Here is a 26560-nt window from a genome sequence, read left to right on the forward strand (position 1 = left end):
AACTCACGTTTTCCTGAGAAAGATTGCTGGTTGCTCTAAGGCCCTCATCATAGATATGGTTTTGTAGTTCCTGAATCATATGAGGTAAACCACTTGACACAGCACGAAGTAGAGTATACATATTTGCCATGTCTGTAACAGAGATACATTTTTATAGAGTACGCTTAGAAACACTAAAAATTAACACTTAATACAGTATCATAATTTCACACAGAACTTTTAAAAGACTGAGACGAGATCAAATGTTTTGAAAGAAAAAATTAACATACACTGGATCACTGACAAAAGAAAAAAATGAAAGAGTAGGGCTATTATCAGTATTTACTGAGTCCTCCATTGTGACTTCCTCACTCTTCCAGTACTGCTTCTTTAGGAGAGACTCCAAGAAGAGAGGTGGACTAGTGTGGAGAAATAGTGTGCCAGTTTATTTTAAACCTTGGCCTCCCTATATCTCCCTTAGCAGTAGCTGAATAAAATCAGTTTAGGTATCTTCTTCACTTTTTGTTTGCCTCCAGTGGTAGCTTGAAATTTCTCTCAGGTTAGAAAAGCTCTAAACAAGCAACTGCTATTTTTATTATATTTCGCCTCCTCGCAGCCCAAAAAAAGAAACCAAACAAAACAGATCCAAGCTCTGGTCAAACTTGAAAAATTCCCTGGAAACAGAACACACTATTACTAGATACAATTTGAGTTTGACTGTGAAAAATAATTTGTTTCACATAAGATACCATCTTCCATGCAAGACTAAGCATTCTTTCAAGGGTAAGAGGCATGTAGTCATCAGGAAGCATGGTTTTTTTAGTGAGGCAGGGAATATAACTATAAGAGCATCTCCTTCTGTAAAAAGGATTTGGGATGAGAGGTCACAGAAGACTCAGGACCATAAAAAATGGCTATGAAAAGAAGCCAAAATATTTTGTAAGCCTGACCTGTTAAGTGATGATGAAGAAATCTGTAAAGACAGAGCCATTGGCTTACAAATGAAAACACAAGCATAAAATATGATCAATTCTACAGGACACAGGACTTCAGTGTGTTTTTAGGCTGACTAAGACAAGGAAAGAGAAAGAGCATTAGCTGAAAGAAGGGCTGTTAACAGTAAAAAGAAGGTTTTGACTATATACTTGGAAGAATAAAAATGAATTACATGACAAAAGAAAAATGTCATCCAGGCTTCAATGGGGATTTCTAGATAAGTAACATTAGTTGAAAATGCTTACGTGCACAGAAGGCAATTGAAAAAAGACAGAAAATTGCAATGCAAAATGAATAAAACAAAGCCCATTTCACTCTTTTTGTGACCGATGAGACTTACCATTTCTTTTCTCTTGTCTGATAATATTGTGACATTCTGCATGTAGAAACTGCAAGTGATCAGCTACCATCCTCTGTTGGCATTCATGACTCACTTTGACATACGAGCTGGGATGCAAGTACTTCCGACATCGCATTTCTTCATCTTTTAATCTACCTAAAACCTGGAGACAAGAGTTTAAACTGCGAGCTGAAGAAACACTGTCAACCAATATAGAACCAGAATATACAACCAGTGTATGTACGGAGAATGAGACACAAGAATAAGAAATAAAGTTACAAAAGATCTTGTGCAGGATGCTGAAAAATTAAATTGTTCTTCTGAATCAGGCTATTTCTCAATGAATATAATCTAGTCCGAGTACTAAGCTCTGTCATTATTAGATGTCTAACAGGATTCCATAGTTCTCATCTCAGAATTTCTTGTTCCCTTTAACTTTGTGACCAGTCCTTCCCAATTTCTCTTATCATACTTCTTATTACTTCTGAGACAGTTTTACCACAATACCTAATAAAAAAAGAACTCTAAGAATCACTTTACTGTTCCAAATCTATCTGCTTGTGCATAAGCATCTGCTCAATAGGTACAGGAGTACATCTGAGCTACTAATAAGAATTCTTTTTATAACTCAATGAAGGAAATAGGCTTTATCATAAGGTAAGTCATATGAATACTGCCACAAAAGCACTTACATCCTGTGAATATGAGGGGAGTCTAGGGAGAGTAATCCAGCTGCAGACTGCTAATGATAGGCAGAATTGCTTTCGGTTTTGTTTAAGTCTGTCCCTGAATTACACCACAAGTGTGCAACCATTAGCTTAAAAGCAATTTCACAGCCCTCTTCTCAACTCTTCTACCTTGCTAGTGTGGACAGTACAGGACCAAGAACTGACTCCTAGTGTTGTACCAATCTTTGTTTTCTCAAACAAGGTATAAGAATTACAAATAATTCAACCACAACATAACTTCATACACCACAAAGCAAAATGAAAGAAAATCCACCTATGCAATTTTTAATAATGCTTTGCAACAACAAAGGTTGTTAGAGTCTTCTCTAACCACATAATGCTAGAACTCTGTTACCCTACTCCAAACTAAAAGAAAATACGGAAGTGAGGAAGTAATTCTGATCAACTTGATGTGTGTTTTAATTTTTGTCTTTTTTCTTTTTTTTTTTTCACTTTTCAAGACACTGATTCATCATTTATTATGAAATACTTTGATACTGACTGTCCATCCATAGCAAGGTTTGCAGTTTATGTTCAGATTAACCATATCACTAAAAAGTGTCATTTCAATTGCATGAAAGCATTATACAAAGAACAACTATGAGAACTGTAAAGGACAACACGTATCATCAGTAAAATGATTTTAATTATTGCACGTGTATTGAAGAATCTCTTACCTTCTCCATGTACTGCGAGCAATTTGACTCTTGCAATAAGTTTGAAGCTTCTTGTTTATAATACTCCCCTGTTTCATTCAGAAAAGGACACTCAAAAATTTCCTGATAAAACTATAAGAGAGAATTTTTTTTAAAGGAAAAATAATGCATGTACTAGACTGACATTCAAAATTTAAAATACACAACCAGAAATGTGCATCTACCTTTAGGGGGAATTTTTTCTTATACTGTTCAACATGAACAAAGGAGTTAATAACCCCATGGATTACTTTCTGGTTTGGGTCTTCTCCACAGCGATCACTGAAACAGGCAAAGCAAACATTTATGAGAATGCAGGCATCTGGTGTAACTCATCTATAGCCAAATGAAAAAGAAATTGAATTAAAACATTTTCCAGTAAACTTCCCTGCTTAAATTGGCAAAATTGAATAAGATTAATCTTAAAATAAAAAATGCACTTTTCTCATATACATTTAAATTGTTGAGATAATAATTCAAAACTGTTCAAAAGCATTTAAAGGTCATGAAATTTCCAAGTGTTTGCTAAGGATATAAGTATTCCAAATTACATATTCTAAGCAAGAAGTTTAAGAGCTACTGTAAGTTCCATCTTGTATTTTTAGCCTTTATTATATAGACTACCTTCACACTCTTGCCCCTTCAAAAAAATCCATCATTTTTACCAGCATCACAACAAGAAGCATGCTATTTTCTTTTCTGAATATCTACTATTCAACGTGTACATTTCAAGTGGAACAAATAACACACCTGGCCCATTGTCACAATATTTAATCATACATCAGAAAAGCAAAACATTACATCTTCCAGTCAAGTTCTTAGCTTCAAAGGAAGGAGTAGAAGAAAATGTTATCTTTAATTTCATTCAGTTGAAAATAGAAGTAATTAAAACAAGTGTTTTGCATGCTAAAAACATTAGTGTTCAGTCCTTTGCAAAGACTGGAAATCACAGACCGACACTCAAAACAGCAGAGACTTCCTCTTAAGACATGAAAAGTTCTAAAAACAGACCACTTTTCATATGCACTTTACAACAAAGTAAAAAAATATTCCCTAACTCCTAAGGTGTTAAATGGGAGCAAAATATGATTTACAGAAGTATATTTATGATTAAGCACCAAACACAAACATTGCCATATATCTATCTAGGCTGGGGTGAAATGGGAGAGAAGTAATTTTGCTGAAGTAATTTATTTTGGTTTGTAATCAGGAAAAACTCCAGAGGATGCCCATGAGCTGTGGAAGTTTACCAGGACAGCCACACCAGCAGTCATTGTGTTATGCATGCCAGACCATCTTCATCTATTCTTAACACTGTTAATTATGGATATTGCTTTCAAACACTACTGTTTTCTCAGATCTGAAAACTTAAGTTTTATGATGGGCGTAAAGAATTAGCTCTCTTAACAGATTATGAGCAGTCACTGTATGGTTTATGCAGCTTTAATACCCATTACAAATGAACTGAACTGATGGGTTCCATCAGGGATGGTCTGATTTTTTCACCCAGGGAACCAGATGATTTCCTCTGGTGGTGGGAGCTGAACCAATGGAATAAACCCCTGTTTGGGTACATGTAATCACACGCCCTGAATCCTTGCCAACATCCCTCTGCTGGTCTGGTTTATGATGGCAGAGGCAGCAGCACAATTATAGAAGGGAAAAGTGAAACATCTGCCCCGGGCCTGCAACTCCACCCCAGAGGGGCCCAGGAGTATGGAGAGCTGTAGGATGCATGCAGCCTGTGAATACAGCGCTATGCCATGGAGGGTAGGAGGCCACAGAACTAAAAGCATATGAGCATATTACAAAGCAGGGCTCTGGCAAGAGAGCCCAGCTCTCACATGCAGGGCTCTGGACCTGGAAAGGACCCTGGACCAGGTACACAAACACAAGCAGCATTACTGGAGGAACAGCTCAAGTCCCAGCTTCCCTCCGCTCGGTTCACAGGCCACTTCAGGCCTTAGCCCATACACATGTGGGAGGGGAAGGGGCAGCAATGGCCAGACCCAGGGGACTCAAAGGACAATGTACATTAGGAAAAAGCTGTATAGGTACCGGAGATATGCGCCACAGAAGAGCTGGAAGAAAGGAAACAAGCTTTTGAGGCAGAGGTCAGGTGGCACAAAGGTGATAAATGAAAAACCCAGCACAGAACAGGCCTTGCCTGCTCTGGCAGCCACTTCAGGTTTTTATTTAGATCAATGGCACTCTGCTCCCAGGAATTTGTAGTGCAAATGACTACTTTCGACAATATTCGACAGAAGTTTTAAGAACAACTTTCACAGAAGTTGTAGTAGTAAGAGCAACTGCCACACTAAAATGGAATTGGTGATTCTGCAAAGGCAGAAGTCTATGAAATGTTTATTTTCCTTCTTGGCAGCAGACAGCAAGCAATACAGATGCATAAAGTCACAGAGCAACAGCAACACAGGTTGAAGCAGGGATGTCACAGAGTATCTTGGATGAAAGGGTATGATGATATTTGGAAAGGAATCTGGATACAAAGATAAAGTGTTAGAAACACAAGTTCCACTAATTCAGGTGATGACAAGTTTCTTTTCTCAAAAGAAACAGAGAAAGCTACAAAACACATGCACAAGAAAGTTGTGTTGATTTATATTAACTCCATCTTGTTCCCATCTTAAGGCTCAAGCTAGCAGTGGATGCTCAACATGTATTGTACAGTGTATTACTACAGTCCAAAAGAACATCTCTAAAATTTCAGGTACAATAATAAATACCAGATTCATTAAAAGAAGATTCCATCATTCAAAAGAAGTGCTCTGCTGTGTCAGACCAAGAGTCTTGCAAGGCCAATTACCTACAGAATTCACTGTGAACTAAATGAGCCTGTCCTGAACATTTTTTGAAAAGTTAGCTTCCAGTAGCTTTAACTTCAAACAAATGGTATAGCTAATATATCAGCTTAGACAGGAATAGGTTCAGTTAGTTAGAAGGTGTTAGTTGTATTTAGTAGAGAAGCCTCTCTCGGTTAGTCTGTACTAATCACACTGTCATGAGATAGCACCTGAGTAATTTCCAAATTATTTCTGTTTAAGAATTTCATAGATGAATTTTCTCACAATTCAAGATCTTGTCGGCTTCCTGTTGTGTTGAAACAAAAATGCTTAAGTTGATATTCAGCTTGCCTTGTAGGAGGAGTGCTTGGGCTAGAGGGAGGGGGAAGAAAGTGTTATACTCAGAACTCTATATTAGGAGTGCAGTCAGACAAGACAAGCTTAAGCGATTTAAGATTTTTCTGCTGTTCAAGGGGGCTAATCCTGCTCCCTTTTGCTCAGTAACAGGCCTCCATCTCTCTTGCATTGCTCTGGCATTCATCTAATGCTTTGCTGAATTGACTCATTGTGCCAATCTGGAGAAACATTAGTCAAGATGGTTTTCTCTCACATTAGCAGCTGAGCTAGGTGAGCACCAAATTCAGCACATGAAAGGCAGTAGAGCACAGCCTGCTCCTTTTTGGTGTCAGTAAACTCTTAGATCAGTTTAGCCATCTTGTTCAGCTGAGCCACATGCCACTACTTGCATTTCTTTACTTTTATGTACCAAAAAAAGTTTGTCAATTTTAATGTATAATGTATTGCACAAGCTTATAGCTTCTAAATAGTCGGTGTGCTCAAGACTTTAGTCAGAAGCCTTTTTAAAAATCCAGTTAAATACATTGTTAAAGTAACATTTGAAAGAAGAATTTGTGGCTCTGGTTCCCTACCTTTTCCAGTATAGTAAGAAAGCCATTTTTATATGCAACCAGTTGACTACAGTGCTGGTTATCAACTCCACATATTGTTGCATGCTACACAAACTTCCTGCCTAGAAGTAGTTCAACTGTCCCATCTACATAAATTTAATTTTTTTTAAAGCTTTGTAATAAACTGAACCTTGCACACACGAGTACTATGAGGAAGGCATAGAATAGAGGAGTTTTTAAGCATATACATGTATTAGTAATTTTATTAAAATTTTTAGGTTATATTATTTCCATGCATATTCTTGCACATCTGACAGATATATCTTATGAATACCCATTTTTCAAAGACCTTGTTTAATCTCTGAATTACTGAACTCAATGCCAAAAGACATCTAATAGTTGCTTGCAGCAGTCTTTAAAACTGCCTCTTAAAAGCTGTATTGATCACTGAAATTCCAGCAAAGAACAGCAACAAGCCTACTGTTACATGCAAAGGCCATCCTCCAGCCCTACATTTGATGATAGCAGGAAAAAAACAGCTAAATGAAGTAGCTCTCTCTTACATAATTCATTAAAAGATATGCAGATCACAAAGTGGCTAGAAGAAATTTAATATGAATTTTTAGATGTATATTTTGAGAAGCAGAACTGAATTAACATCTCTGAAACCACGCAAAAGACTCAATAAAAAATGGGGAAAAAAATCCAGATCCAACCATTAGAGACGATGACTGAATTTTTACTTTAAAGTTTCCAAACAGTTGAGTAACAAATAATGTCAACTTGTTACAGTCTCAAAAGCTAATGCCTCCGAAGCCAGGGACAGCCTTGATCTCAACATCCTTGGGAAGTCTGCAGTCAGCCTCAAGCTAAATACAAACCCTTACTTTTAGGGGCATGAGATGTCTGCTGAAAAAGGTTTTCACACACATTTCCACTCCCACCCACCAGTGAAATACATACAATAACTAAGACAAGTCTTCAGCATCACTATTCTTCACCATGAATTAGGGCATCTCCATTTAGTAAAAATAAATTGTTAGAGTAAAAACGGATAAAGCAGTATCAGTCCTGGTTACAAAGGAACCATGATTCAACAACCAGAAACAAATAAATACTTCCTGGCTTCAGAAATGCCATCCAAGAGAGACATCGTATCAGTTACTTTGCTGTCAAATATTTCATTCAGGAATGAAAAATACAAATAAAATATTAAAATTAGGTTTTCAATGCCTTACAAATTTTTTTCTGACCAACTGCATGTTCAACCTCAATCTGCCAAATTACCTCACTCCTCAGTTTACCTACACTAGTCTGGTCACCTGAGTAATCACTTAAAAAAAACCCCCAGTCATTAGGCAACTCCAGAGTTACCCTAAATAGTGGTAGAAGTGTGGAAACTGATGGAACTACACACAAGATCTGTAGTAGATCTCTAAATTTCTGTTTATTCATAATAAGAAGATCCTTTAGAAGTTAAACAAAAATTTTAAATAGAAGTCCCAAGTCCTTTGGCTTTGTTTAGAAGTCAAAAACAGTATTCAGAAATAAAATAACTTTCCCTCAAACTGCAAAAAATAATTATCTTCATTTCATTCAAGTCAAACATCAAAAATGTTGAGTGAAGGTACTGATCTGAAAAACAGAAGCCCCAGACCTCAGTCTTTTTGGCAGATAAACAAGAATTGTTCTGAGTTCCATGCAAAACAAGATAGCTTCTCTGGCTTTGGCAAATCTTTGCCCAAGGCCTGGTTCTTAAGTTTACTGACAGTACAGAAGCTAAAGACAGTCAGCATCAGGGGGTGAAAACAGCAAAAGGCATGGGCCTGGACAATTATTCTAACTCTTCCCCTATCCCATTGATAAGAAGGGTTGCTGAAACAGAAAAGATCACTACTCGGAGGTTACAGGGAATTAATTGATTTTTTCTACACATGAAAGCCACAAATACACAGCTACAACAAGAAAAGCTGATAGACCACTGTCATCAGATAAGAAGTTACCTTAAAAAAACCAAATATAAAAGAAGACTATGATAGTCCACGGATTTTCAAAGTAAAGAAAACTGCAATACCCCCACATTATGTTAAAGCAAGAAACAATCAAGCACTCACTTTTTTATTTCTCGGAGGAGCATCCGAATAAGGATGGCCTGCAGTGGCTCAATCATTAATTTTCTCCACATATCAAGAGCTAGCTGTCAGAACACAACACAAGTTCATATCAATAAAAAGTACATTTAAAAAACCCTGAAAACCACCACACCAAACCCAGAACAATACCAAAGATACCACAATTCCCCATTCAGGATTTTAAAAATTCAGCTGTTACACAACCTCTTCTTTCTCTAGTCAGGCAGTACCTGAATGCAGGCTTTCCAGCCTACATTCTTCCTACACATCTAATAGAACTCATTCCTTGGTTCCACTCCATCAAGTATTCTCAAATGCATACAAGGACCCCAAGCAAGCTGGTTACAAGGGCAGATTTTGACAGTAAACATAAACAAAACATCTGCACAGTAATAGGTAAGTAACATACCTTCCTACCCTAATGTCTGAATGTGCACAAACACCAGTATTTCTAACAATGATTGCAAAATAAGCCTCACCTGACAAAAGAGAATTTCTCTTGGCCAATTTGTCAGAGGTCAGAGCCAAAGACACAGAATCCTTTCATCCAGCACACAAAGAACATCTCCAAACAAAGATTTTTACAGCTTAAGCAAGGTCATTGGCAAGCTAAGATCTGGCTTCAAATGGAATTCAGATCCGTTCACATTAGGGATAGGCCACCCTATACCTAATATTTCATTAGAAGAATCAGTCAAGTGGACTCAAATATGTCAAATTCTTATGGGTGAAGTAGTTGCTCCCAACATACACCATTTTTAAAAACACAATTGCATTAGTTCAAATGAGCTTTTACACTTGAGTCAAAGTCAGATTTAAAGCCCAAAAGGGATAACATGATCCCTTATATATAGGGAATAATCACACATATGAAACCCCCAAAAACATCTGCCAGGAAGTAGTAGACTGGGAGAAAATGAAACTGCAAAGTTCAGTAAGGACAGAGGGAATATTGCTTCTAAGAAAACTTTGACACAACTAACAGGTCATTAGCTTTAAAAATTGAACTATCCATCAGGTATGTCTTAATTGAAAGCAGGCACATAGCTATCAGCTACAAATCTGACACCCACTCCATGAAATAAATCTTCCTTTTAAAGAGCTGACAAATGAACTTGCTCTGGCTGTCCCAGATATTCAGCACCCATGCTGCAATACAGGGTTCAGAAGGTAAACCTGGCACAACTGTTAAAGGAGAGGTAAAGGTTTGCTTATAAGTCCAAAGATAGATCATGTTTTGAAACCAAAGTTGTCTTAGGAGTGATTTTCACTGTCCCGACTTGTCGAGAGTAGCTGGAGAACAGTTAAGTTTCTGTAAGACAACAGGAATGCATCCAGTAAAGAATGAAAGAAGCCAGCTTAAAGAAGCCAGCTCTGGAGAGAGAGAAGAAAGGGAGAGAAAAAAAAAATGGAAAAGAACTGACACCTTTTGTGATTACGAGGTGAAGAGAAACAAGCTCAGGTAGATCTCTCCTGCAGTGTGGTCTCTAGCATGGTCCTTCTCACATATGAGCTACCAGTGGGAAGCAGATTCAAGTCGCCCATTGGAATTTTCTTGTCAAATAAACTATAGACAGATCAATCCAGCAACTTGATGTATTAGTTCAAGACAGTTTCTCCCTCTTGTGGATAAGGACTGATCTTACTTCTCCAACTAGACTGGCAATAGTGAACGTGGCAGTTTTCTCAATTTCCCAGAATCTATTTCTGGGGGAAAGAAACCCAAAAGACACATCTTAAACACCTCCTAGCTCAGGGCTCCATAGAGCCATTGAAAACACAGGAGTTTGAAATCAGTGATAAGACCTCAACTCAGAAAAGCGGTCTCCTTCACCATGCATGCATAACGTACAGAGTATCTCCTGCACGCACTGGCAGACTATTTTCATTAACTGATCTCATCTCTATGCTTCCCAGTACAACAATTACTGAATGTCTGGAGCACTTGTGGGGATGAAGAACTGTTTGAAACTGTGCCCACACATCTCTCACACCCATGTCCACTCTCTGTTACACACCTCGGAAGAATTAAGCAAGACTGTACTTGTTTAAGATTACTGAAAAGCTCTCAAAGTTTCATTACCACAGAAGAGTGATGTTGAGACAGACTTCAGTACAAAGAGTAAAGTTCGGCTTCTAAAAACACTGGGCAATATTTCTGTAACTTCGTGTTGAGACTGAAGAGAACTATATTTAAAATAAACATGTTTGGCCTTGGGTAGGTAAAGGCCAGATCATCTCAGTCATCTAAAAAGGCATAAATGGTAATTCCTTCCATTCTAAAGTGATGAGCAACTGAAGTATTTTGACTTCTGCCGAAGCCCCTTGTACAATCCAAAGAATAAAACATAGAATCCTACAGGAACCATAAGGAAAGAGAAAATGCTTTCAAAACAGAGACTTGATAAACTTGCTGAGTGCCTTGTATGTCAAGAAACGGAGCAATGAATTCACCAAAAACAGTCCTGCAAATTAATACATGAGTGTAGGACTCAAGTCTTCATTGCTTTTCAGGACAAAGGAGTGACTGCCATAAACCTAATCCTACACCAGCCATGAACAGATATTAACTTTACTGCCTTGAGGTTCTCAAAAAAAGCTTTTACACTTTGTCACATCAAGAAATAGAAGCCTAAAAAGTAATGTTTCAAGGGCTTCCAAAAACAAAAGGACACTGCTTCTTCAACATGTTTTCTAGATAGCAGCATCACTTAAGAATCTAAAGTTTGTTTGCAAAGAGGTCCTTTATCACATTTTAAACTCAAGTTCTCCAGTGGTTTTCATATTCACTTTTTTCCCCTGCCAGGTCACTCTGTTTTTCTACACCAAAACTGTAATCTCATTTTACGAAGGGGACAGTGCTTACATCTTCCACAACATTTCTGTGACATAAAAAAGGGTGAAAATTTCAAAGGACAAACCTGAACTTGTAGCACTTCTGAATACAGTTTATATATGATTCCACTTTCAGAGATACCTACCTCTCCAATTTCCATCAAAGGTTCATTCATATCCACCCCTCCATAACCATACTGAAGATCAGCTTCAGTCAGTTTGTTCTTCTTAATAAACTGTGTGTTGAGGTACCTGTAGAAATAAAGATATTCTAATCAAAACAGGCAAAAAGTTTGGGCTTTTTAAATTAAAATCAGAATTGTGGAATGTCTTCCACATCACAAAATAGAATCTCCTTTAACCAATGCCATTGCTATTTGTAGAAAAATGTTACAATACAAATGACTTCAATTTAAAAGAACTTACACCACATTAAAACAGTAGTGTTAGTAATTGAGAGATAAAACAGGAGCCTGACATACACTGTCAGCATTTTCTTGGTGAGCAATATACTTGTGTAAGAATCCAACCCTTCAACATGCACTGCTATGTTATTCATACATACATATATGTGCAAAATAACTGCTAAATTCACAGATTAGTATTAGAATGATAGTAGCTTATTTTAATGATAGAAAAACACTCCTACTATCAGATATTTTTAAGTTAAAAGTATTTTCTTCAACCTGTACCATTTATTCTTCTGTGTTTCTCTCAGACACACACAGAAGTACTGCCAATTTTAACAGCACGAACTTTTGTTATCTAGGATCCCTTAGTCAGGTCATGGTTACTAGCTAACAGCCAGATTACAGATTTTAAAGAGCAGATTTTGCAGAAATTATTTTAATTAACAGTTATAAAGAAAAAATGCTATAAATGCTGTTTTTAAATTCAGTATTTACTAGTGTATGCATAGTTTTTTTTAAAGAACACAAAATGGATTCTGTACAAGACCCGCTAAAACATCCTTCTCGATTCCCAGTATTTCCATAAAACAAATATTACAACATTTTTTAAGTGAACCATTCTCCTTTTCTTTCCCAGATAACCAGGGAAAAAAATTCTAATATATTTCATAACTCCACTTATAATATTTCTTATATTAGAAATGCTTAAATGAGGCAACTGAGAATGTTTTCTTAATTTCTGACCTAACCAGAAGTTTTGATATTCCCAGTTTCAGACACTGAAAAGAGCCAAATTACTGAGGCACTTTAAGAGATTCAGGCTTCAGAGGCTGCACCAGACTAGAGACGTCTGAACACTCTCAGCATGAAGGCAAAAGCCATGCAAAGGAGCAAAGGAGAAACACACTGTGAAATCCTGTGAACTTGAAAGAATTTAGGACACCACAGAGTCCAAAGAAGGAAGACTTGTCATAGTGCAGTGATGACAAACTGGAGTACAGTGGCCTGAGCTACTTTCAGACTCCAAGAGAGTACTGTGAACCCCAGTGCTATCATCAATATCAACCATGAACTGCAAATGCAGATCTCTCGAGAAGGCTACAGGCCCTCCATGTCATATAAACCTGTGAGGACATCAGGAACAGCTGGAACACCAGCAGTAAGCAGGCATGTTCCTTGGTGGCACACGGGGGAAGCAGCCAATCTGCTTTTTCTCATTAAACTTGCTGGAAAGGAAAGCTCCACACTCCCCTCACTCACCCCCTCTCTTCCATCAATACATACAGAAAGAGAACTAAGAGTAGCATGTAAAACTAAAAATTGCTATACCTTGATATGCTGGTATTATTACAAATATTTTAAAGACAAAATGGAACAAAGCAAAAGCTGCACCATATGTGTTTAGTTTTCAGGATTTTATTATGAATAATTGTAATACTTCTTTCTTTTTATTCTTCTTTAAATGACTTAATTTCAATTTGCTGGATAAGAAAACCCTCCAATCATTTGAAATAAAAGTATGCAGGCCAGATTTTTTAAAAGTACCTATGACACCAGTTACAGCACCAAGACACTGGTAAGGTCTAATGTCCAGCATTGTTTTTATCTATTATTTTTATCATCAGAACTAACAAAAACAACGATTGAAAAAGTTTCTTTCAGTGATCCTTATTCCATCAGTTTTATCACCTTGGTTTAGTCATGCACATATGGGGTTTTACTTTTCAAATGGAATCCAGGTTTGTTTTCCTACCAAAATGCACTGAAGAGAGTGGGTGAAAAAAAACCAAATCAAAATCAACACTGAAGAAAGAAAAGATTTAACTCATTTGCCAATTAAGTGATTGATCTTGCGTTTTACGAATTTTGCTCAAAAGTGTCTCACATTTTAGTACTGTTTCAAATACTGCCTATCAGATTAGAAGCAGAGATGCAAGCCTAATTAAATTTTAAGGGAATCTATTTTAAAATAACTTTCAAATTACTAGCTGTAGACATTAATTTAATTGCTGGAAGAATTATACAAACTAGAACCTGGGATACAAGAGAGTCAACTAAATTATGGTACTTTTCTGAGAGCAGGCATGCAAGTAAGAAAAGAACTCCAACTGCTTTATAAAAAGCAGAATATCTTCCTATGGTATTCACAAGTATTTTCATCCAAAATATTCTCTCAAAAAATGAAAGAGTGACATAATGACATTCAGTTAATGAAGGGCTTCCAGTGCATGAAAGTCATTACGATTCTACTACTCAAGCACTGAATTATTTCTTGTCCTCATGTGGGGTCTTCTAGTTCCCATTACAATGTATGTTTTATTATTGAAGAGAAAGATCATTCTTTCACAAAGTTATACCCTTAGAGACTTCTAAGAGATATGACAAAATTCAGAATTTCAGCACAAACAATGAAGTTACAACTTTGAGGTGAACATACTTCTAAAAGAACACCCTTAACAAGTACATTTTTGGGACCAAAACACAATATACAAAGCAGGAAAAAGAGTTAGGATGGGCGAGTTGGTGTGAAATATGAGCTTATGTAAATGTACAGGTTGGTTTATGTACATAATATCTGTTTGGGAAAAAAATGCCCTCACTTGTTTAAAAATAAAACAAAAAATTAAGTTCCACCATGGGAGAAGCATTTTAATTTGTTTGTTTATGACCAGAGGCACACAAGCTCTCAGAAAAACCATCACATGAAGCACAATCAGTGAGATGTATACACATTACATACTTGTCGTGTTTTTTCCTCTATCTACTCTCCAGTTAAGTCAGACACTTTGTGGAACTAAAGTTTGCAAGCTCAGGATAGACTCCATCACATCTGTTCCCAGTGTGATAGTGAAAATTTAATAGAGTCTACAAGATCACATACATCTCCTAACTTACTAGTAAAGGTCCTGAAATCCTTTGTAATCTGCACATCATACCATCAATTAAGTACAATGGAAAGTGCCTCTTAAATTATATTTACCTACTGGGTATCACATGCATAATAGACATCAGAATGTTCAACCTGCAGTCCCAGCGGGATTAAAATCCAAATCCTAGTAAATCCAAAGCCATATCAACACAGTTATAATTTTAGCAACTCAGAAATGGGTAAGTTTTCTATGCTCAAGCTACCATTATTAGCAATGAAATACATTCACAACTCAGGAAAGAGCAGACTTACAAAAATAAAAGGGTTTAGTTGTGTTATTTATAGATTTGGCTGTAATCTACTGGAAAAAAAGAGAAGAGAGTAAAATGGATTGCTTGTATACAAACTGTTAGTTTCTTAAGTTCTCAGAAAAGGAGTAAGGAGAAGTTTTCACTCCCTCTCCAATCCCTGCAGCTCAAACATTCACCTGAAAATAAAGAGCACATCACCTTGTCTGAAAGGCCCCACTAGAAGGGAGAACTGTGGTTTTGCCAAGGTATGTGGCAAAGCTTTGAATCAAACAATGCTGGTTCAACTGCACACTGCAGTCCAGTGCCATCCTTGTAGAACTCCTAGAATTATGAGCTTATACGCTGCAGGGCTGATGAGCACCAACACATTCAGCACTGCAACATCAAGTAGAATACAATAGTAATGAAAGAACTTTAGGAACCATCTTGGATACTTACCTGTTGAGGCATTATTCCTTCTTTCTCATGTTCTGCTACCATAAGTATATTCTCTCCAAAATTGACCTGAGGCATATTCATCTATTGCTCTCTTTAATCAACACTCTTCAACTTAAGCTGCAGATAATTTTAATAATTTCAAAAGTTTAACAACTCTTTTACAAAGCTTACCTGTATAAACAGTCCATATAGTCTGCCCCTTTGCTATACTCTTCCCAGTATCTGTGATACATAACCAGTACTTGTTCTTCAGCTTCCAGAACTCTCTGTGAAGGCACACCCCCCCCCCCCACTAGAATTAGTATGGAAATAGCACACATACTTAGAAAGTTATCATGGGATTATAATTTTGGAATAGTATTTGCATATTCAGAATTGTGGCAATGACCAAAAATCTAACACATCTTAATACTACCAAGTTTTGGTAAGCCAGCTACAACATCTGGACTTGCTTGATGTTGCATTTAAAAATAGCAATCTCTCTCCTGTATTATTTTCTATTGATCTCTTCAGAAGTACCTACTTGAATAAGCCTGGTTCATATTCTCACATCATACTGGTGGGATAACTCACAGAACCATTCTCTCACTGACACAGATCAGTTTTATATTCACACAGCCACTTGCACTGCACACTGGAGGAATTGACCAACGATAACCATTTAAAACCACTATGCCTTACTGGATGACAAGTCCTTATACTTACCAAGAATCACAGAATAAAACAATTTTAACAAAGCACAGATACATATAAATGTAAAACGCATATAAGTTTTTCAAATCTAGGCCCAAATATTTTGAAATTTAAGCAAATCATCATCTAAAAAGCTACTGAATGTCTCAAAACAGATTCATACTTCAGAGAATTTACACTAATTCAACAATGTAAATTCAACAATTTACACTAATTAGTATGATTTGTGAGGGGTGATGAGATCCTAGGAATTCAACTTTAATTCTCTCTAGAGTTTGTATTTTAAAATCTGGCTCAAGCAGCAAAGAAGCCTATGCAAAAAATCAAAAAAAAAAGGTAAAAAAAATCATGAAAGAGGAAAACTGGTAGACAAAAAAGATTTGAGAATGCTTTCCACTGCAGTATGCATTTTGCAAAGATTTTGCAACGTTATTTCAGAGGCGAGTGGTGGATAGCCTATTTCAAAAACGGATGTATGCTTTCAGCTACTTCCGAAAGCTTCTACTGTGCTGGCACCTGCCTGATTATCCTAAGTGAGCTCATTCAGCTCACTAAAAAAATGAGGAAGAACTTATTTGGCAGAGTTCTCTGCTAGTTTAGTGAACTGATTTAGTATATCAGAGTGTCAGAACCATCCTCTCTGTAACCTGTGGAACTGCCCATTAAGACACCCAGCCTATCCTGTCAAATACTCAGGTACCTAAGCAGGAAGCCATTTAGCAGCACTATCCAGAATTTGCAATGCTTTATCCCCTGTAAAGACACTAAAGACAGGTAAGCATCTTACTTAAATCTACCTCTCTTTTTACTGATACAGAAGGAGGCACCGTTCATCTATCTGATCTATTAAACACGAGGAATCATGATTCTGATTAAATTTGCTGTCTTAGCTGAGGAAACAGAAGTTAACTCACAGCTATATAGATATACCAATATTGTTATTTGTCATAATAAATAATTAGCCATTATTCCCTCTCCTCATAATAAATAATTAGCCATTATTCCCTCTCCTCCCAACCATTTATGTTATTTCCCACATATTTCAGAAGGTTTTCTTTTGTTTTTTTTTTTAACAGAGTATATACAATCAGTTTCCAAGACTCTGGAGTAGATATTTTTCTGCTGAAACAGAAGGCTAATGACAAACTACAGTACATTTTCAAAGTGAAGATGTTCCTCAAACTAGTTTGACTATAAGCATTCAACAGAAAAAAAAGAACCTGCTTTTCAAGCCAATGAATATGTTGCATAAACCATAACTGTTGGCTTAGAAAGAAAATTATTTATTTTGTGTTGCATACCGACATATCTGTATCTGCCTACATTGTTGTTACATATTTCATATATGCAAGTACTGTGTCTCTGTAACTCTGCCATCTGTGATTTAGTCTCATAAAAACCTACAAACAGTCAAAAGAAGGACAAAGAACACCTACATGGACATCAGTAACTGTACAGGTTACCTTGTGCAAATGGCGTACATGATTCTCCAAAAAAATTTTAGTCTCAGTATAAAGTCTCTCTCCAAGAGGTTCAGGATAGGCCACACACAAAGCATAAATGTCTCTGGGCTCAAAGTCAAGGTTTATATTAAAGTGTGAAAACAGATCAACAAAATTTATGGTTTACAGAACCCTTTCTTCCCCACACAAGAAGTTTAGGTTTTGGGGTCTTTTTTACATTCAAGTAAAAAAGACAAAATGGAACATTTTCTGAAGTTAGTGTAAGTACTGGCTTGTACAGAATCCAAGTTTACAGCATCAATATTAAATTTTAAATAGTGGATGCTGCGGGAATGTTAGAGCTAAGATCTTGAAACTTCTGATAGCCCCATACTGATGTGGCTTCTACCCTTTATTTGCCATTTATAAACAATATTCAATAATCTCAAAGTGGAAAAACAGCTTTTATGCACCATTCTTCTGTATCTGCAGCCAACATGAACTAAACTCTTCTCATATAATGGAAAGAAGCACTAATTAGGTTAAGAACATGATTAGCCAAATACAGAGCAGAGCAAACACACAGTGAAGCCAGCTTCAAGTTTTCCTTCCTGGAGTTCAAAACAACTTACTATCCCTGCATTTTGCCCTCAACTGCACAGGTAAAACAATTCAGAGAACACTGAAAATTAAATAATCACAATGGCGGTGTGGATAAAAAAAGTTTGTATTCTTTTAACCATTGTTGTAATTTCAGTAATCCTGCCTAGATCACAGCCACACAAAACAGTCGTACTTGCTAACTTACATGGGCAGCAGCAAACTGCTAAACCACCCTTAAGGTGATTTTGTCCCTAAACTACCTTGCAGAGCTACACCTTTGGTTTATATCAAGTTTTAAGAGTAATTTGAGGAAGAGAAGCTATGACTAAGAACTTTGCTTTCAGAAAAGTCAAGCAAGGATTAGGTCAAGCTTCACATGAACAACCTCATGTTGTTCTGTAGAAATTACTTTAAAACATTATGCTTAACCACTAAGCCTCGGCACTTTTTACAGCCAGCCATGGCAGAAATCAATGATTGTATATCACTTAAATTAAGAGAAGACACAAGATCTGCTTTCCTCTAGTCTACCCTAAAAAAGCACATACCTATGCAAAAGCAGGTAGAAGACACAGACAGTTGAAGAGTCACCTGCTTAATCTACAGAACAGTGTCAAGCTCTCATCACACAGCTTGTCCAAATGCACGCTTCATTTTTTATATGGAATTACTACTCAAAACAAAGAAGATTCTGATGCAGGAGAACTAATTAGGAAAAAACCCTTTATCTGGCAACTGGAATCTCAGATAGCCCAATCAGAATCTAATCTTGAGTACAGTTATTTCATTCATACAGATCATCTTTATTAGAATTCTCCTTAAAACAGCAAGAAGCACCAAATGGAAACACCAAGAAACAAAACAGGCAAAATTCGCTGCCCTGTAACAGTAGCTACCATTGCACTACACCAGCTTGTAAAGTTATGACCAATAAAGTATCAAAACAAACTCACACAGTGAAGAATGAAAGATTCTATTAAAGAGACTGTAAAGAATAATTGGTTTTTACACTTTCCCCTCCCCAACAAATTTTCTCAGTCTAAGGATGGCGAGTAGTCAAATGCATCCTCAGTATAATTCAAACCACAAGACTCTTCACTATGCAAACATATTTTTGAGAAATTAAACTCAGAATTAGAAATCTTCAGAAGTTACTCACAAGCAAAGGGGACATACCTCTTCTCTTTAGATCTACAACTACACTATCTGTCACCAAAACTATTACAGATCTCTACTACAAGAACAACTTACAACAAATTTAGAGGAAAGAGGCAGTCTTCACCACAGCAGCACAAGAAAATAGCAACGGCAGTTTATTTGATGAAAGCAGCAAACAAGTATTTCTAAATTTATCTTGTAAAGAAGTTTCTTAGTTTTAATAACCCTGCTTAAGACTACAAATGGTATCTCTGCTCCTTCATGAAAATGCACATCTTCCAAACATGCCTTTCCTTTTTCTAGAGAATAAATTTTCTTATAAATGAAGAAAGCTGAATTTAGTATTCTTCCTTGACATACGCCACTGTGTTTAATATCAGCAGATATGCAACCTAAGAGCTTAATCACAGAAGCACTTGAACAGGCACCTCACCTTCCTGTATCAACCAAGTACTATTTGCTGGATAGCAAGTTTCTCTGGAATTCTACAAAAGAAAAGCTTTCATGAGACTGAAATACAAAACTGCTGACTGTAGCAAAACTGCTCTTTCTTGATCAATTTGTACCTGTTTCTTTATTCATTTTATCTTTGAGGCCAGAATCCAAATTTAAGGGTCATATTCAAAATGTTGTGACTCTCTTAACAAAAAAATAAAGTCTGAGGGGAAATGAATCACCAATCATCCTTGGTATTTTACTCCATAAACTTAGAGCACATTTTTCTTGTGCTGCTGTCCCTTAGAAGAACAGGAAGAAGCCTTTACTGTTCAGTAATTTATCTTTAATAGTGAAAACCATCTGTCCTTCCAGTTCAGCATGCACTTTTGCAGGGTGAGAAAGGCCAGAGGAAGCTGCAGCCAAACTGCTGCCTAGGGGCCTCCACTCTATATTGAGAACAAGAACATCAAAACCCTTCTGTGATTTAAGTGCTTTGGTAGTTGCTATTTGAGGGGCATCACCCAGCAATGGGAAACTGAAGCACTTCCAAACTAAGAAGGAATAGTAACAAAATTACTGTCAGCCAGAAAATACTATATCCAAGGTTATACAAGCTCACAAATATTGTCCTCAGGGTTAAAAAAGCATCTAGTTAAGACTTCTCTAGGAGACCAATGCAAGGTTTAGGGAAATTTCTATTCATCAATCTTCTGTAACAGAACCAAAATTTGTAGAGGATTTGAGGATTCAGTCAGAAAGAATCATGACCGTATGAACTTTACTTACTCTTCTCTTTGGGTCAGTTGTTCTTAAAGATACACGTTTAAGTTTCTGGTTCATCATAGGATCCTTGTAAAACAGTTCATTAGAGAAGTGAGAAGAAACATGGAGAAAAAATGGGGAAAAAAACCCAGATGGCCATGCTGCATACTTCTAAAATAATTCTGTTTGAAGTACAGCTACCCCTGGGTACTGTTCATCTTATTTGTAACTTACTGGGTGGAAAACTAAAGACAACAACAGGAAGAGCCTGATGTCCCACCTTTTCAAAAAAGTTCTAGGTAAAAGGCAGTTACCAAAGCACAGGTGAACTACCTACCACTCTCTAACCAAGCCTTAACTTAAAAACCACTCCCATGCCCAGTGAACAGTTAACAGCAAAGTCTTGAAAGTGATACAACATACTCACAACAACCCCTCCAATACAGACATAACTGTCACTCATTTAGCAGACAATGAAACAAGTTCATACACATTTCTTTCTGCAGAGAATCTTAAAAGGAAATCTGAAGGTCAAAGGTGGCTCCGGATGACTCACAGTTTAAATAAAGTGACATATGGTCTCTCAAGTGATCTTTTCCAGAAGATTTTAACTCTTGTACCACTGTGGTTCCCAGCTCATTGCCATTCTAGCATTTCAAGTATGAGATAAAAGGTTTTTTTAAAGATAAGCCACGTTTAACAATAAAATTACCCTAAGTTACAAAGGAAACACTATATTCGAGACAAACAAGTTCTGGGGAACTAGTGGGGCAAAAATTAGTTCTAGAGGTGGAATATGCATAGTACAAGCCTGTCATCCCTAAAATACTATTAGCCTCCATACTCCACTGATCTCAGCTGCCTCAAACAGCACAAGAGAAAGCTAACACTTCTTAGAATACACCGCTGCAGACTGAAACCACGATTCTTTGCTGTATCTTATCCTTTGTTTCCACATCACTGTGTCAACTATACAGTACAAAGATCAAGTGATACTATAATCAATGAAATAACCTGAGTTTTATTAAAACAGTGCAAATAATTTGCCACCTTTCCATTGTGCTGACTAAACAATAAGAAAAATAGTTAATACAACATTTCATTTAAAGTCCCTGTATATGTTTAGAAACATTACTCCAATTAAATTAAATTTAAGAGAGAATAAAAAGTTAACAAAGAAGAAGACATATTTTTAAATGCCAAATCTTTTTAAAAAATATTATTAACATTTTAGTCTTCTTTCTATATAAAATCTGGAAAAAGTTTTCATTCCAGCTGTACAGAACTACCAGTTCCATATTGAATACCCATTGAGTAGTTTGTGTTAAAAAGCAGTTTGGTTACAGGAAGCAGAAGTACTAAACAACCAGCATTCAAGCTGGAAGTTTCAAGTCACACAAACTCCTTGGGCCATTCAGCCACAGATAATAAGCCAAAAGGCTCATGCCTGTGCCAAATCAGGCACTAATAGTGCCACTTTCCAATGAACATAATTAAGAGATGATAGTAAGTTAGGTCTTAAGAACTACATGCCAAATGATTACTCCAGGACTACCTCCTGAATCTGCTATTCATAAGCAATCCTTTTCTGATGTTCAATCAACCGGAGTAAATCCCAAAAGAGGATCAACAGCAGACTTGTGTGCAAGGTCTCCACATAAGAAGTTCTAAGCGAAACAGTGTGACAAGAGGAATCAATACAATATCTCATGCTACAATTATCTTAATTTAAATCTATTTTAGATGCCCTTGTTTAAATGTTTAGAGTTTTAAGATACAGAATTTAACCACTTGTTAAAGACTGAATTATGTAATCCTCAAAAACTGCTTAGAAAAAATGACTGCAGCACAACTTCTCAGCAAGTAAGTGTCCACCTCATTAATTCAAAATGTTTGGAAATTCTGAAGTTACTTGAACTTGACTTCAGTACAAGTTGGCAAGTCATGCCCCCAGAAATTAATTACAAAATTTTAAAATGAGAGAGTTCTTAAAGATTATTATACCACAAAAAGGCTCCACAAGAACTATGAGCTATGTACATACACACATGCACACACTCAAAACACAGGCATGTGGGAAAGCAATTCTGAGAAATGGTAACATGTTAGAACAAGATGAGACTTCAGAGTCAAGCTCCTGCATGCAGGATAAGCTTGTGTTGAAAAAAACCTACGTACAAAGATCTTCTCAGGTGCTTTTTTCACCCACAAGAATTAACAAATCAATAAATAAGCCTGAATGATTCTTCCCCCTCATAAATAAACCAAACTGTAACGAATTCCTGCAGAACAGGTGCAAAGCCTTGTAAAAGTCTCCAATTATTCACCATAGCTAATGAACACATAGACACAGGGCACAGTATAATTGGTTAGAACAGTTATACTTCTTTTAAAAGAAGTTCACTGAAACTTAAATCTTGTAAAATATTACAAGTCCATTTTACATGTAAAACACAAACCTTTTCACTACAACAATGTATGTACAGCTGTGACTTGAAAAGCAAGACCATATGAATGCAGAAATAGTAGTTATTTTTAAACATAGTTTAACTCTCAGGAATAATGAGGCAATAACAGTGGAGGAAAAGAAAGAAGGCTTTTTAATAAACCCTTGCTGTAGAAATGCCTAGTATGGTAGTTATCAGTGCACTTAGAAATGCAAAGAAGAGGGAGACATCTTTATGCAGAACAACTTCATCATCCTTCACATCCCAAATTTAAAGATGTGCATTCTCTGTCCCGGGTATTTCCCCTGCTACACACACACATTTAAACATACAAGAAAACCTCATTGTCAGAATAGGGGACACTCAATGGACACTCTTACAATACCTGTAAGAAAAGCTTTAGCATAAGCTAAGTATTACAGCTACCAAAAGTGACTAAAACTGAGAACAGTTTACTTTTTATCAGCACGGTGGTTTTCACATAGAGTACTTCCCAAATATGCAGAATTTCCCATCCCTTTCAACTTATTCACAGTCTTAATAACAGGTACAGGCTAACAACAAGCTACTCAAGATCACTGAAATTGTTATGTAACACAGGTTTACTCTGTGTTAAACACATCACACAAACACATTAAGTCAGATTTTTCACTTAAAGGATACGAGAAGCGATCATTCCACGTTGCTCTTTCAACATAATCCAACATAACAACAGCTTTAATTGTTGTTAGAAGTTTGTTCCATGTTTCATCAAAGTCAACTACTCGTGGTTTCAAGGACATTGTGGGGCTTTAGTGTTAATCTGTAGAAGAATTAAACATGTCAGACAACATTGCACAATCATTAAAAAATATACATTTCCTTCGAATTTTTCAATTTAAACTTTGTACACTGTCACACCACTATGATAGAGCAACACAAAGAACATCCACCCCCACCAAAATAAAGCTCACAATCCCTCATTTTTAATGCTATGGAATGGAACATTAATGTTGCATGAGAAGCTTACAACTTAACATTATTAATCTAACACCATCAGGCTTTGTGAAGTTCATTATCTCACCAAGCGGTTCATTAAACCATGTCATATAAAGAAAACAACTTTCCTGTATATTTTGATTTGTTTACATTTATTCAAAGACTGTTTTACCTATATCTAAGAAAATTTGGGTTAAGAACACAATAACTATTACCAGAGTATCTGAAATTCCTACTGTCAGTTTGTAGCCTATGCTCACCTCAGGCTTTCATGAGACATTTTTGGTGTTACATTTGAAAAGCCACAAAACCTGAAAGCTTTGATCAGGATGTGAAAAAGAGAGCACAGGGCAATATGCAGAGCCTGTGCAGCTTACTGCACTATGCAATAGGACAAATAGTGAAATCTTTCATGTAAGACATGACTTGAAAATTCAGAAGCTGTGTTAGTAATTTCATACCAAAAATACCAGAAGAGATTTATTGCAGAAAAAAACACTCAGCATTAAATTATCTGAATAAAACTAGGGAAAAGGTGAGCTGATTTAAAAAAAGAGACAACTGTGAAGGCCTCTTCTTTGTTTCAACTAGTCTCTGTTCTAGGCACCTAATCTAGAAAGGACCTGATGTGTGACATTCCACGCACAAAGCAAGTCTAGTTCCTGCTCAGAATCACGGCATTGTAAGACTACAATAAAAAGTGGAAAGAATACTTCTATTTCCATTTCAAATAGATGGACAAGTGACTCTTGTCTTTCCAAATTTTCAAGGTCATAAGGGAAAGCAGAATGCTAGTGAAAGACTTTAAGCACAAGAGGCAGACCTCTGTAAGGGAAAGAATCAAATGTCCTGCTAAAAAACTATTAACCACCCAGCTTACTACCTTAACCACTACTGGCTTTTACAGGATATATTACTTCTCAGTTTATGAAGAAAGCAATCAGATGCAACTTTTAGCATGGATGCATGTAACCTGCCCCCCTGACTAACTAACCAAACTCCTCAACTGCTGTAAATGTTGTCATATTTGTAACATGGTTATTAATTCAGTCCATATATGTTGGCAGAAGCTTACACAGAAAAATCAGCAAGAAGCGACAAAACAAAGATCCATCAAAGAAAATAAGTTAAAAAACACACTGATGTACGTTTCACAGAAACATGTACCTCAGCAGAGGCAGACAACAGCTCGCTTCCAGGAGGGGAAGCGGTAATCTTCAAAAAGCTCTAATACCCTCTTCTGGAAAACACGAGAGCATTTCTAGCTGACCCCAAGAAAAAATAATCATGGTCCACAAAAGACATTAAGAATCATAATAAGTGCTTGTGGTAATGAAGCTGTACTTGTGCTATATTATAGGTCCGCTGTCTTGGAAACACATGCTGTACGTCCAAGGTAAAAGAGCCCTTTCTTCAAAGACAAGCAAAACCAAGGGAAAGAAGGAAGGGTGAAGAAAAAGTCCTCCCCACAGCACATCCCACTGTCATGAATTAGTAACACTGTGATCAGGATGATTAAAACCTAATAATATGTAAAGCATCCATATGGTCATTTAAGTATTCTGGAGTTAAAGAGTTTAACATAACTGTTATTTGGCATTCTCTTTCATGTTTTACAGACATTTTAACAAATATGGTGTAACTTTTACTGTAAGACACTGTGCTTTTTGGGGTATGTTGTGCTCCCGTGTCAGCAAAGCACAAGCTCACCAACTTCAATTATTAAACGTCTTGTATTGATCACGGTAAGAACTACAGCAGGACAGAATATCTACGCTAATAGGGTTTAGACTATTCAGGGGGTTGGAAGGCCATACCTGTTTGATAAACCCTAAAGTACACAGATGTTATTGAAACATATTTACACAGCAGGATAATGAAAGGATGCCGCTTCTATTGCCTCATTCTTTAAAACATACCGCTGTCATACTGCATAAATTTGTTCACACAAATAAACATAGCATTCTGTCCAGCATCAAAGAACTCCCCAAATTTCCAACCTATTTAACCATCTCGAAAAGCAGCATTACAAGCCCGTGGTGGATGCACAGCCACGGGCAGGAGCACCCGTGTGAAACAGGTGACCAGCGCTGCCCGCCCCCGCCCCGTGCCCTGCTCCCCACCTTCTCCCTCCACCAAAACAAAAGCGAAACTGGCTTAGGGCTCAGCCAGCCGATAATGAGCGGCCCCGCCGGAGAGGCCGCACCGCGCCCTCCCCGCGGGGCAAGGGTAGGACCCGGGGCAGCACGCGGCGAGCGGGCGCTGCCGCACGGACACCGCCGGGGCACGGGGGCCCGGGGCGCGGGCAGCGGCGGGGCCGGGGTCGGACGGGAGGCAGGGCCCGATCGCCCCCGCGCACACCCGGCGGGGTCGGGACCGCCACCTCCCCCCGAGCGCGGCGCTCCCTCCTCTCAGCGCGGCGGCCGGGCCGCGCCGGGCCGGGCGAGGGCGTTACCTGGCGGCCCGGGGCCCGAGTCAGCGACCCCCGCCCGGCCTCCCTCGCTCCTGCCCTCGGCCGCGGTCGCTGCCCCGCTCCGTCCTCACAGCGCTGCCATTACCCAAAGCCGCTCGCGCCCCGCCCCTCCGCCGGCGCCGCC

General features: G+C 37.5%; 1 protein-coding gene across 4 annotated transcripts in view; it reads right to left on the reverse strand.

Annotated features, from left to right (window-relative positions):
• The window catches only part of CUL2 (cullin 2), a 42452-nt gene that overhangs the window by 15352 nt on the left and 540 nt on the right, over positions 1-26560 (reverse strand). The window contains exons 1-11 of one of the 4 annotated variants that reach the window (XM_042043193.1): positions 26419-26560; positions 23649-23787; positions 17599-17701; positions 15614-15708; positions 11561-11666; positions 8562-8644; positions 5825-5911; positions 2924-3020; positions 2721-2831; positions 1316-1478; positions 8-132 (exon numbers count right to left, since the gene is read on the reverse strand). In XM_042043193.1, coding sequence (XP_041899127.1) covers positions 8-132; positions 1316-1478; positions 2721-2831; positions 2924-3020; positions 5825-5911; positions 8562-8644; positions 11561-11666; positions 15614-15708; positions 17599-17701; positions 23649-23767 — 1089 coding nt within the window. In that variant the 5' untranslated portion in view covers positions 23768-23787; positions 26419-26560. Of the gene's footprint in view, positions 1-7; positions 133-1315; positions 1479-2720; positions 2832-2923; positions 3021-5824; positions 5912-8561; positions 8645-11560; positions 11667-15613; positions 15709-17598; positions 17702-23648; positions 23788-25130; positions 25204-26418 lie in introns of those variants that run through there. The other 3 variants (XM_042043195.1, XM_042043194.1, XM_042043196.1) reach the window with 3 other exon arrangements.

Source organism: Corvus kubaryi, unplaced genomic scaffold, assembly GCF_017639235.1.
Source record: "Corvus kubaryi isolate FWS band 111438036 unplaced genomic scaffold, C.kubaryi_AGA036_p1.0 37398, whole genome shotgun sequence".
Classification (NCBI taxonomy): domain Eukaryota; kingdom Metazoa; phylum Chordata; class Aves; order Passeriformes; family Corvidae; genus Corvus; species Corvus kubaryi.